The sequence below is a fragment of the Silurus meridionalis genome, chromosome 6 (assembly GCF_014805685.1).
Source record: "Silurus meridionalis isolate SWU-2019-XX chromosome 6, ASM1480568v1, whole genome shotgun sequence".
Classification (NCBI taxonomy): Eukaryota; Metazoa; Chordata; class Actinopteri; order Siluriformes; family Siluridae; genus Silurus; species Silurus meridionalis.
The window spans coordinates 7,971,166-7,984,600 of record NC_060889.1 but is presented as its reverse complement, the minus strand read 5'-3'; the positions used below and the strand labels follow the sequence as shown (position 1 = coordinate 7,984,600).

The window sequence follows — 13,435 nt, the reverse complement described above, 5'->3', positions numbered from 1 at the left end:
TGCCTGCAAAGCTATTTTGGCAGAACTCACTTGATACCATGGATGAATTCTTGAAAACATCCAGAAATATAATACAGAAATATTGGTTACAGTGGGGGAAATAATTATTTGATCCCCTGCTGATTTTGTGTTTACCCCTTACAAAGAAATTAACAGTCTAGAATTTTTATGGTAGGTTTATTTTAACAAAAAGAGTCATAATATCCAAAGGAAACATTCTGCTTTGGGACTGTTTCTTTGCTAAGGAGGGTACAGGAAGACAACTGTAGAATCTGTAGAATCTTGGATGAGAACCTCCCGGCCTCAGCCAGAACACTGAAGATGGGTGGTGGGATGGGGCTTCCAGTGTGACAATGACTAAAAAACATATGGCTGAGGCAACAATATGATGGTCTTGTAGCCAATTTTATCCTTGTGCAGGTCTTTAATCTTGTCCCTGAATTCCTTTGAAAGCTCTTTGGTCTTGCCCATGGTGGTGGAGAGGTTTGAATGGAAGAGGTTGATTCTGTGACTGGTGTCTGTTATACACAATGCGAGATGATATTAGGAGTACTTTACTAAAAAGACAGGATTTATTTGCGTCTTATTTGCATTTTTTTTTATTTTATTTTCTGTTTCTCTCCGTTAAAATAAATCTACCATAATAATTCTAGACTGTTCATTTCTTTGTAAGGGGGTAAATGTACAAAACCAGCAGGGGATCAAATTATTATTTCCCCCACTGTAGTACCTCCACAAACAAACGTCCACTTTGTTTATTTTCCAAAAAAGGTTTTTAACATTCCAAATGTTTTATTTTGGCTCATTTATATCTTTGCTTTAGCTTTCTATCTGCAATGCTCATGGTGCAGAAGATACCAGTCAGCTGAAAGGACAGATGAAACACACGATAAATAAAATGTCTTCGCATCTGCAGCATCACGTCATTACAACAGCAAAGTTTTCTGATATTTAATTGATTTGATAAAAACCATGAACCAGTCGAGCTCACTGGAACGCAATGATCCACGATGATTTTTCCACTGATGTAAGAATGGACATAAAATTAGTGAAGTGCCAGATGATGGGGCTTGTTTTTTTTCTCTTTGCCATGTCACTTCAGGCACCGAAAACGTTCCAAAACAGCCCTGCATGTAACAATTAAACTTGCAGTGTGCTCAAAAATGAATGAACCACCATAATTATTATGATAAATTGCGTTTTTCATTAGTGTATGAAATGTACTGTCTCTGCAGTTTTCTTATGCTGTGGAAATGCACTGCAAGTTTTGGATTTAGGCTTCACAGATACGTTTGTTCAGCGCATAATGTTTTTCGGGATGCTTCTGCATGTGTACGTGTGTACCCACGTGAATGTGTGTATGTGTGTAATCATTCTGTATACAACTTTTTGCTGTCAGTGTGTGGAAAATGGAAGCTTTGACAGTGAGGTGTGTGTGTGTGTGTGTGTGTGTGTGTGTGTGTGTTAAATCATCCTGTAGATGGGTTGTGCCTAGCTCCACGGGTTGTGTTTGTTATTGTACCATGAAAGACGTTTCTGTTGCTGTTGTTCTGTCCCAGCATCGTGAGAGCAGGGTTTGTTCGGATTGATGAGTGGTTTCAAAATATTGGATTGTTTTTCTCTGTGTACTAAACCCACAGTCCAGAGTGATTGGTGCTTTATCAGTAAATGGAAACCTACAGCAAAAGATTAGGCAGGAGAGCGTATATCTTCTTAGTCAATATATTGGCCATAATAATTTTAGTTTCTTAGTTGTTTAGGTGTGCGCCTTGCTTTTGTATTAATGTAAGGAGTATGCTGTTTTTTAGAAGCCGTATATATACAAAATGACATTTATTAAAACTAATATATTTGCTATGTACCTCTCCATGATATAATTTTGAATAATTAGATCTCTATTCATTTATAAGGCTAATGTCCTTATGTTAGTCAGCCGACTCTGCCATTACATTTACATTTACATTTACATTTGCGACATTTAGCAGACGCCTTTATCCAGAGCGACGTACAAAAGTGCTTTAAGTCAAGATTACAAACTTAATATAAATATAACTCTTGAATTCTACAAAGCAAACTTGGAAAGTGCTAATTTAAGTGTTTCAGGAAGAGGTAGGTCTTCAATCGTCACTTGAAGATAGTCAGGGACTCCGCTGTACAGACATCTAGGGGAAGTTCATTCCACCACCTCGGTGCCAGAACAGAGAAGAGCCTTGAAGTATACTTACCTCTCATTCTGAGAGAAGGTGGTACCAGTCGAGGAAACCAGTCGAGGAAATCTTCCATTAGGAAGATTCCCAATAAATGTTTCTAGAAATGTTTTTGTTTTTGTTAATTATAACTGATGAAAATAATGAATAATTTAAAATATAATGTTACAGTGGAAAATAAAATCTACAGTACATTGATAATCGCGTATTACGCGTTTATACAATTTACAAAACAGCTTCACAGAAATATGTACACTCATTATTAATTTGTCATGTCCTTTCAGGAACTATGTTCTGAACATATCAGACGGCATAGGGGACTTTGGCGAAGTGCGTCTCCCCATCCTGGGCTGCCTGGCTGTCTCTTGGGTGGTGGTGTTCCTTTGCCTTATCCGTGGGGTGAAGTCCTCTGGCAAGGTGAGCCAGACTGTTCTCCATCTGTTCTCCCTACATAAAACTGAAGCAAATTTTAAATGACTGCAATTTTTGTGTTATGCTAAACATTAAGAAACCAAACTTTCTTTCAGTTACAAAGATTTTTTTGAAATATTGGTTAAAATTGACATAATGGTGACAACAGATATCCTAACCATTAATGATGAGTTCATGGTTATGTAGGGTGTATATAGGTCATGTGAAGTGGTGGCTTTGTGTCATACTGCACCAAGACACCAAGACACATGAGGTTTTCTACACAGCATTAACCAGATCAACAGCGTCTTTAACACGTCAGATTGAAACAAAGATTAAACAAGTCGGTCAAAAACAAAAAAGACAAAGTAGTAAAGCAGCCTTTCAAAAAGGTACCTTCAATTAACAAATATAATTTAAGATATCATATCACAAAGTAAAAGAACTATTGGTATTCAATGGACAAGTACATTTAAGTAAATAATTTTAGATAAAATAAAACCAAATATTTAGAGCTGACTGTGATTGGATGCACCTCTCAGTCTCAGAGAGGGACAATATTTTTATTAATAAATATGGAAATAAAAACAAGCACTGCAGTGCTAAAAAGTCGCTTACAGGCATCAGATGCAGGTAGGGGAGTGTTGAACCTTAATGACATCTTCAACAGAGGTGCATGTAATTGGTAACACAATGTAATATAATAAAACGTTGGTAAATGTAACTGTCAATTAAAATAGAGTAGCGTAAAAAGTACATATATTAAATCATAAATGTAATTGAGTAGAGAGTAAAAGCTGCTTAAATCTTTGATACTCAGTAAGAAAAATAGCCCAAAAAAATACTTAAGTACAGTAACAAAGTGCATTTTCTCAAATACTTTACACCACTGATTTGTATAGTGCTTTTGACTATCTACATGGTCCTAAAGAAGCGTTACAGTGATAAATCAATTACAAATATACATTTTAGAAGGTTCCCTGGTGGTCTAGTGGTTAGGATGCGGCGCTCTCACGGCTGCGGCCCGGGTTCGATCCCCGGTCAGGGAACCAACCCCAGCCACTCTTAGTGCCGGTCCCAAACCCGGATAAATGAGGAGGGTTGCGTTAGGAAGGGCATCCAGCGTAAAAACATGTGCCCAATCAAAAATGCGGAGGATCCGCTGTGGCGACCCCTAACGGGAGAAGCCGAAAGAAAGAAATATAAATTTTAGCATCATAAATACATAAAAAAATGTCCCTAATGAGGAAAGCCAGTGATGGCAAAGAAAAACTCCCTGAAACCCCTTATAAGGAAGGAACCTTAAGAAAAAACAGACTTAAATGGCAACCCATCCTCATCTGTTTGACATTAAATGGACTCACATTATTATTTTTGGCTTCTACTGTATGTCTGTCTTGAAATAAATACATGAAGAAAACACTTCTATGCAGTTGATTAATCAGACTGTAGAGAGGAGAAGTAAAAATATCAAAGTTCAATGATCAAAATAAATCAACAAAAATATGGGAAGACTGACATATGGACTCTAGACTCTGTTACATTTCCGTACGAAATGCTTAGAGAAATCCGCTGGAATTCTTTGCTGCTTTTTTATCCAGGCCACAATCTGTCCGCTGAAATAGAGAAGAGAATCATTTATTGGGTAAATGTACTAATTTTGATGTTTTGGATGTTTCTCAGGTGGTGTACTTCACAGCAACCTTCCCCTATGTGGTACTGACCATTCTCTTCATTCGAGGCATCACGTTAGATGGTGCCATCAGTGGAATCCAATACTACCTCACTCCACAGTGGGAGAAGATTCTGGATGCCAAGGTCAGCACACCACCAACCTGGAACACAGATTAACATTGAGAAGCAGCAATGTTTATATTCAGTACCGGTATAACACAGTTTCTGTTTTGTTGTCCTGTAGGTGTGGGGTGACGCTGCTTCTCAGATTTTCTACTCTCTGGGTTGTGCCTGGGGTGGACTCATCACCATGGCTTCCTATAACAAATTTCACAACAACTGTTTCAGGTACAGCTTGAAGACTTCAAATTTTAGAGCATTTTGTAAAATATGAAAGGAATATGAAATGAAATGGCCTTTGTCTCGAATATTAAGATGTGAAATAATTCCCTTTACATTCATATTTAGATATATTGGGTGTTTTTTATACAATTAAATATTACCTGCCTGGTTTTAGATTTTGCTTTTGTCCAGCAAAATCTATAAACGATTGCTTACAGTATAATCGGGAATGTTTATCTTATTAAACAAACCACAATCACAATAAAATTGTATATACAGTAAATAATTATTATTAGACATTTTCTAGCACATTTACTGTATGTATATGAATGCATATGATTTGAATTTTAGGTTAAGGTGTATCAAATGAATCAAACTCATGAATAAAATCCACTTTCTTTTTAAATTTCGCTGAACAGAGACAGCATCATTATCAGTGTGACGAACTGTGCAACAAGCGTGTACGCCGGCTTTGTCATCTTCTCCATCCTGGGCTTCATGGCACAGCACCTGGGAGTGGACGTGTCCGAGGTGGCTGATCACGGCCCGGGCCTGGCCTTCGTCGCCTACCCAGAAGCCCTGACGCTGCTGCCTATCTCACCACTCTGGTCGCTGCTTTTCTTCTTCATGCTCATCCTGCTGGGTCTCGGCACACAGGTAAACTTGGCTTCTGTAGTTTCAACAAACACGCTTTAAAAAAAAAACGCAGAAAATCAGAATGAAGAATTCAGTAATGCACTTTTGTACTGTTAATTCATAAGCAAGGAATGTATGAAGAGTGCAGTACCATCTAATTTTGTGTGTGTGTTTGGACAGTTCTGTCTTCTGGAGACGCTGGTGACAGCCGTAGTGGACGAGATCGGCACCGACTGGATCATCCGCAACAAAACCTACATCACGCTCGGAGTGGCCGTCCTTGGGTTTCTCTTGGGAGTGCCACTGACCACACGGGTGAGTCGTGCTCACACCTAATAATTACAGGGGCGGGTTTTGGTTGTTTAGAGCATTTCTCGAATCACCTAATATTTGCAAACCGGTAAATGCATTTCCTAAAACAATTTGTTCACACAGAAACCACACAATGGATTTCTGGCAAAAAGCCTGCTCTATTCTCAAAATGCCTAGTTCATCTCTCAAAAGTAAATATTTGTGTCACTGAACATATCATTGCCATCAGAATAGCAAGTCCCTTTGTCATTGTTCACAAATGAGATCGTCAAAATCTGTATAGAAGATATCAATTTCAATTTACACATTGCTGTATGTGAGATATTGATTGCAAGAGACCGGACAGGATTCCGTACTGTACTAGTGTTTTTTCATCTCCTATTTGTTCATTCATTTTTGAATTAGTCATTTTGAGTTTTGCTCTGTTTATATACTTAATGCTTGCAAATTGAAGGTTCACGAAATTTGTTGATCTTGATGCCGTACACTCCCCTTAATTAGTGCCATTCAAGATTCATCTCCACAATTTATAAATTCAAAATATAAATATAAAAAAAAAGTTAAATAGAAATGTGAAGAAGATTAGCTTGACAGATTATGACAGTTGGTTTAACCATTTTGCAATTAATGATTTATGCAACGAACTGATGCCTGGATGTTTTGGGGGTTACAGTTTTATCTCAGTTGCTTCGAGACATTTATTTACACATCATGAAGTCACTTGTGAAAACTTTGATCAAATCGCAAATGTTTGGGTACATTCATTTAATAGATTTTTATACAATTGTCTGCTTTTTTTGTGACATTATCACTTAACGATTTCATGTTGATCAAAATATAATATATTGGTTTCACCTGAATAGTCTTACAGTTTTTCTCAGTTGCTTTGAAGCTTTTCTTAGAATCAGCATTGATAAGTAAGTATTTGTGTCAATATACAAATCATTGCCATCTGAAAATCCTTTTGTCATCGTTCACAAACAAAATAGTCAAATTGTTTGGTCAGGGTGTCAGTATGAGTGCACAGTTTCAGTATTTCCTGATATAAACTACAGTTTGGATTACAGGGATTGAAAATGCACAAGGCTGAATTTCTCCTGTGCGACATCTATGTATTTCAACAGCACACATTCATTTACATGATTGCATTTGATTCACAATTTTACCTTCCTGTAATAGCCTCTGTTCGTTTCCTGGTTGTGCATCCATTTTCAGAAATTGTAATTCTGTGGATTGCTCTGTCTGTCGCCGATCGAAGGTTCACGAGATTCACTTTTGACCTGTTTTAGAGAACTAGTTGATTATTGGTTGATCTTGATATCATACACAATGTGCACAATTCATCAATTCAAGAAACATTTGGGGGAAAAAGCGTTAAATAGAAATTTAAGCTTGATGGATTCTGACAACTGGTTTAACCCGTTTGCATTCAGTGAGTTATGCAATGAAGTGATGCAACTGAATGCAAAATGGTGAATTTTCAATCACTGTAATCCAAACTGTAGTTTATATCTGGAAATACTGAAACTGTGCACTCACACTGATAACATGACCAAACATTTTGAATATCTTGTTTGAACAGTGACAAAAGGACTTGTCATTCTGATAGCAATATGATGTTCATTGATACAAATACTTACTTTTAAGAGATAAATAAGGATTTTGGGAAAGGTACAGGCAAGAAATCCAATGTTATGCTGTTTGTACAAATTGTTTTGAGAAAAGCATTTACCCGGTTTGCAAATATTAAGGATGATTTAAAAAAAAAACACTCCAAAGCAATTTAGAAAAACTTTTGAGGTGAGAGCCAGTATAATATATTTTGATCAACATAACCAGTTGATTATGTAAGAAACTCAATTGTACACAATCAATTCAAAAATGGTACCAAAGCATTCGCAATTTGTTCAAAGCAGCGAGAAATGGTTTTACAAGTGACTGCATGATGTGGAGGTTGAACAAGTAGTTTTAATCTTTTCATCTCTGATCTAAGAAATCGCCATGGCTTGCTCATCAGGGCAAATTCTGTAAAGCTGCTTTGAGACAATGTTTGTTGTGAAAAGCGCTATAGAAATAAACTTGACTTGACTTGAGAAATGCTTCAAAGCAACGCAGACAAACTGTAAAAGCCAGTAAACCATGCTGTGCCTCATGTTATATTGCCCTCTTGTGGTCGCAGGCGGGAATATACTGGCTGCTGCTGATGGATAACTACGCTGCCAGCTTCTCTCTCGTCATCATCTCGTGCATCATGTGCATCTGCATCATGTATGTTTACGGTAAGTTATCCACCTCGACATCCTATTTATCTGCTGATTGTGTGGATAGGGCTGCGGTGCTCAGTGCGTTTTTATTTCTCTCTGATAGGCCATAAAAACTACTTCAAGGATGTGGAGATGATGCTGGGTTTCCCTCCACCTGTGTTCTTCAGGGTCTGCTGGAGGTTCATCTCTCCACTCATTATCTCTGTAAGTGTGGAATTTTGGAGTAAATGTTTAAAGTCTTTTTTTTTGTGTCATTTGTAAAAAAAAAAATTCCTATAGTTTAACTATGTTCTCAACTAGCATTAACACTCTCCCGTCATCTTTGTGTCCAGTTCATCCTGATCTTCACAGTGATCCAGTACAAACCTATTACCTACAATGATTACGTGTACCCAGACTGGTCTCTGGTCATCGGTTTCTGCATGGCCCTGTCCTCAGTAATCTGCATTCCTGTCTACGCTCTTTTCAAGATCTCCATGTCTGATGGAACCACATTTTTGGAGGTGAGACGGTATGATGGTATTAAGCCTAAGCGTCTCTTGTTTTCTCTCTGTTGTTCTGCTTTATAAAAACAAGGCAGTAGGTAGAATTAGGCTACACTTAAACGCCTGTAGCTGTGACTAAACCTGTGAATGAATCTGGATAGAGTGTATTTAGGCCTGGTGTCCAGTGATACTGGCAGAGGTGGCAAAAGTACACACATCTTTTACTTAAGTAGAAGTACAGATACTCATGTTTTAAAATACTCGGGTAGAAGTTGAAGTACTGATTATACCTTTTTACTTAAGTGAAAGTAAAGAAGTCTTGGCTCTCACATGTACTTAAGTAAAAAGTAGTTATTACTTCTACCTGTTTAAGCTGTTAACTGGACCTCACATCATATTAATATTTGACAGACAGACAGACAGACAGACAGACAGACAGAGAGATAGATAGATAGATAGATAGATAGATAGATAGATAGATAGATAGATAGATAGATAGATAGATAGATAGATAGATAGATAGATAGATAGATAGAACACTGTCATTGCATAGTACAGGTACACAGCAACGAAATGCAGTTTGGCATCTACCAGAAGTGCAAAAAGTAGCAATCGTGCAAATAGTGCAGATAAACATGTATCATATGTACAGCATGTGATATGTATGTAAGCATATGTACAGTGATTAAATATAAAGGCTATAACAGTGCAGAGACGTGTGGACATCATTAAGAGCCTTTGCTATGTTTCCACACGGACAGTTAATGAGGTGATACCGGAGAAAGTGCACCTCTTCAAATCAAGAAGCTTTTATATATAATCATAGACATTTTACAGATTTAAATGAAGTATTGTTTTTATCTGTACGATCAGTAAACACAGTCATTTAAATTCGTGTCCCCATTATGAGGGAAAAACCCACAAAACGCCACCCAGAGGATTAATTGTGTAAAACATGGCGGATTTGGTGTTTGATTTGAGACTTTGTGCAAAAATAAAACAAAAGTTTACTGATTAAAAATATTTTTCGGTGGAGTTTATTTGTTTATTTTATATCTAAGTAAAAAAAGGGACGTCGTGAATAAGTGTATGTTTTGCTGGAGGTTTTAATTTCGCCTCTTTTATATTTAGTTCTTTATTTATGTATTTATACTTTTTATAAAAATGGTAAAAACAGAAATGCGCGCTGAATTGATAGCGTTAATAACATCTAGTGCCGTTTACAATCATTTGAATTTTGACAGCCAAATATATATATATGAATACAAAACCAATTAAAAATGTTGTTACCTAATGAATGTACCCAGGCTGAAGATCCACATATAGAACACAAGCAGAGAAAAGATGATGATGATCATAAATGTGTCTGTTCTCAGTCATGTTTAATCACTGACTCCCTCTGTCTCATCCACATTAACCCCAAACTTCTTACTGCCTTCTGTAATTTTTATTAATATATATATATTTAGCCGTCAAAATTAAAATTATTTTAAACGGCACGAAATGTTTTTCCTTTCTTTACTTACATATAAAATAAATAAATTAACTCCAGATAAAAATATTTTTAAACTTTTGTTTTATTTTTGAGTCTCAAATCAAACACCAAAATCCACCATGATTCTCACAATTTACCCTCTGGGTGGCGTTTTGTGGGGTTTTCCCTCATAATGGCGACACAAACTTAAATTACTGTCTTTATTGATCGTACAGATAAAAATAAAACATCATTCAAATCTGTAAAATGTCTATAATTTTATATATATAAGCTTCCTGACTTGACTTGAAGAGGTGCAGTCTCTCCGGTATCACCTCAATAACTGTCCGTGTGGAAACATAGCTAAGGATTTTAATGATGTCCACACATCTCTGCCCTGTTATAGCCTTTATATTTAATCACTGTACATATGCTTACATATATATCACATGCTGTACATATGATACATGTTTAACACCTCCAAGCTGCCAGTTTTGGGCACCTGAGCAAGCCCTTAACTCACTACTGCTCATTTAGTAAATGAGATCATTAAGAGTCGCTCAGGATAAACACTTCCAACAGTAAGTGGCTATATCTCGCTATCTTTGTCTCTCTATTTTCTCTATCTAATTGTCTCTGTGTCTCTTTTAGTAAATGTCTCTGTCTCACTGGATATGTCTCTCTCTATTTGTCTCTCTATTTGTTTCTCACTCTTTCTAAAGCTGTGTCTGTGTCTCTTTGTCTTTGTCTCTGTCTTTCCTGCTTATTTACATGTCTAACAAAGTTTTGAGTTTTGAAGTAATACCATTAGTGATCTATGATAAAAGACTTCCCTGGTTCGATTCTTACCTTTAGTTTCATATTGAACATTATAAGAAGTTTTTAAAAACAGAACAATGAAAGATCATTAAAATTGGTTGCTGGCAAATCATGATATAACAGTGGTGCAGGTGTTGGAGATGTGGTTCTTGTACCTGAGTCACTTCTCATAGACTTCGAGTTACTGAGAGAACGAACAGGAAGGAGAAATTTTGACCCTCTAAAATCATGATCTAAGAGAAAACAGTGGTCTCTTAACTATAGAAAAACCAAGAGTCCTATAAGCAAAGCCTTGTTTGCCACCCCTATGGTAGTGTAGTGGTTAGTGATGCGGTCTCTGCTATCTGACTCACCCGGTTTGATTCCTACTGCTTAGCTTTACTTTAAAGTGTTTAAAAAGTTTTAATAAAGAACTATAAAAGGTCCTAAAAATCAGGTTCTTGAAGGAGATCCTGTGGCTCAATTGGAAGAGCTTTACCTCTGGGTTGAGAGGTTGCCGGTTCAAACCCCGGCCAGGGCTCAAAGTTAAGAGCGTGGAAGGTTCCGGTGGCCGTAGTAAGGAAGGTGTCAGGAATGGCTGCGTGGAAGGTTGGATGTGGACGGTTTCGGAGGGCGTATCCTGAAACAGGGGGGCAATATCCGGGCATCTGCCCCCCCAGCGTCTGAGAAGCTGAAAACAGGGGGTTATAAAGCAAAAACGTCCTAAAAAGTATCGACTTAGTTTTGCATCTATAGGGAAAATTTCTGCCAAAAACCTATCACCCCCACTTTTTCTGAGGCTGTGAAGCAGCAGGTCTTCACAGCCTTTGTTTACAGTCAACCACTCCATTGCTCACCACAGAGTACTTTCCACACAGCTTACCCAGTGCAGGGAGAAGCCAGAATTGAACCTGCAACCTCTGAACTCAGAGGCAAGGCTTTTACCACAAAGCCATCAAGTCCCACAACACACCTTCTTTTTTTTTGGGGGTTTATCCTTCGTTTCATGCTTCAAAACTAGAAATTCAGACCAGACAGAAACACAGAAAGCAGGATTCGAACCCTGAACCCCACCAACAGCGAAATACCAGTCTTAACCCACTGAACCATCGGGAAGGACCGGCTGCGACGATTGTTTAGAGCAGGTCTATCTTTTCTTTCAAACCATCAACACAAGAATATAATGCTAAAGACAGACATAGGAAGCAAACCCATAACGTTAATAGCAAGGACAAAGCAGGATTCGAACCCTGATTCACACCATTACCAAGGCACCAGCATTAACCCACTGAACCATCAGGAAGGACAAGCTGGAAAGCTTGTTTAGAGCAGGTCTATCTTTCTTTTTAACCCATCAAAACAAGAATATGAAGATGTAGGAATCAGGAATTTAACCTACCTCATGTTTGAACCCTGACCACCAACATTAGCAAAGTACCAGCCTTAACCCACTAAGCCATCAGGAAAAAACAGGATGGGAAGCTTGATTAGAGCAGGTCTGTCATTCTTTTCAAACCATCAACACAATAATTTAATGCTAAAGAAAGATTTAGGAAGCGAATATAGATGTAAGTAAGATTAGGAAGCAGGAACATAACCTACATCACAACTAGCAGGCAGAAAGCAGGATTCAAACCCTGATCCTCACAATCAGCAAGGCACCAGCCTTAACCCACTGAACCATGAAAGAGATCAGACTGGGAAGCATGTGTAGATGAGGCACAAGCCTTAAACCACTGAGCGACCACTGCTGAAAAGCATGTGTGCTTTTTGGAGGGTTCATACTTTGTTTCATGCCAGTGCAGTAAGAAAGAAGGCATGTAGGACTGGCTTTGAAACCTTATCACCAGCATGGACTATATTAAGGACCATGTTCAGGCACAAGCCTTAACCCACTGAGCTACCTCTGAAGTGCTTGTTTTTTTTTTTGGTGGTGTTATCTTTCATTAAAGACCAGGAAATCAAGAAATTAATCCAACACAGAATTGAAATGTTTTCAGAGTGGACAAGGTCCAGAAGTTTTATTTACCAACACAGCAACCAGCTCAACCAGGAATCAAACTCTCAAACTCATCCTTGTGGGGACCCTGACATTAACCCACTAGACTATCACATCCATCCATCCATCTATCCATCTATCTATCTATCTATGATGAGAGGTCCAGTTAACAGCTAAAACAGGTAGAAGTAATAACTACTTTTTACTTAAGTACATGTCAGAGCCAAGACTTCTTTACTTTCACTTAAGTAAAAAAGTTTAATCAGTACTTTAACTTTTACCCGAGTATTTTAAAACATGAGTATCTGTACTTCTACTTAAGTAAAGGATGTGTGTACTTTTGCCACCTCTGATTATTATTATACGTAAAAAAATACACAACACTGCCAGGGGTATAAAAAAGAAAGTAAAGCTAGCGCAGTGTCACTGTGGCTACTCACTCCGTACCGGAAAATAAGGTTTGTTTTTGCGCACGCATGAAAACGCTTAAGAATGCAAATCACTACCGTTAGCTGCTAACCAGGAAAAAAAAGTGTTTTTCTTAAGAGGAGAATATCCCGACAATTCCGCATATCGAGGTATTGAATGAATTTGATAAACATTCATTTGATTTTTATTTTTTATTTTTTATGAAATATCATTTTCGATTTTATTTAACCAAGCAGGAATAAAATTAAATTTTTGTGTTTAATGTAAACTGTTTAAATGTTTAGATCACAAATATTAATAAAAAAAAAAACAACAAGCAATTTTATGCTTTGCATGTCTTTCCCCCTTACCATACCGAAATTAAAACTAACTCATGATGCAGTTAGTGACTGAAAATTGCTACA

At 37.4% G+C, this 13,435-nt stretch overlaps 1 protein-coding gene across 2 annotated transcripts in view; it reads left to right on the top strand.

Annotated features, from left to right (window-relative positions):
* Positions 1-13,435, top strand: part of slc6a9 (solute carrier family 6 member 9) — a 53,843-nt gene that overhangs the window by 38,317 nt on the left and 2,091 nt on the right. For both annotated transcript variants that reach the window (XM_046851397.1, XM_046851396.1), the window contains 8 exons: positions 2,492-2,624; positions 4,302-4,436; positions 4,537-4,640; positions 5,054-5,291; positions 5,451-5,585; positions 7,762-7,861; positions 7,950-8,050; positions 8,179-8,349. In XM_046851397.1, coding sequence (XP_046707353.1) covers positions 2,492-2,624; positions 4,302-4,436; positions 4,537-4,640; positions 5,054-5,291; positions 5,451-5,585; positions 7,762-7,861; positions 7,950-8,050; positions 8,179-8,349 — 1,117 coding nt within the window. The remainder of the gene's footprint in view (positions 1-2,491; positions 2,625-4,301; positions 4,437-4,536; positions 4,641-5,053; positions 5,292-5,450; positions 5,586-7,761; positions 7,862-7,949; positions 8,051-8,178; positions 8,350-13,435) is intronic.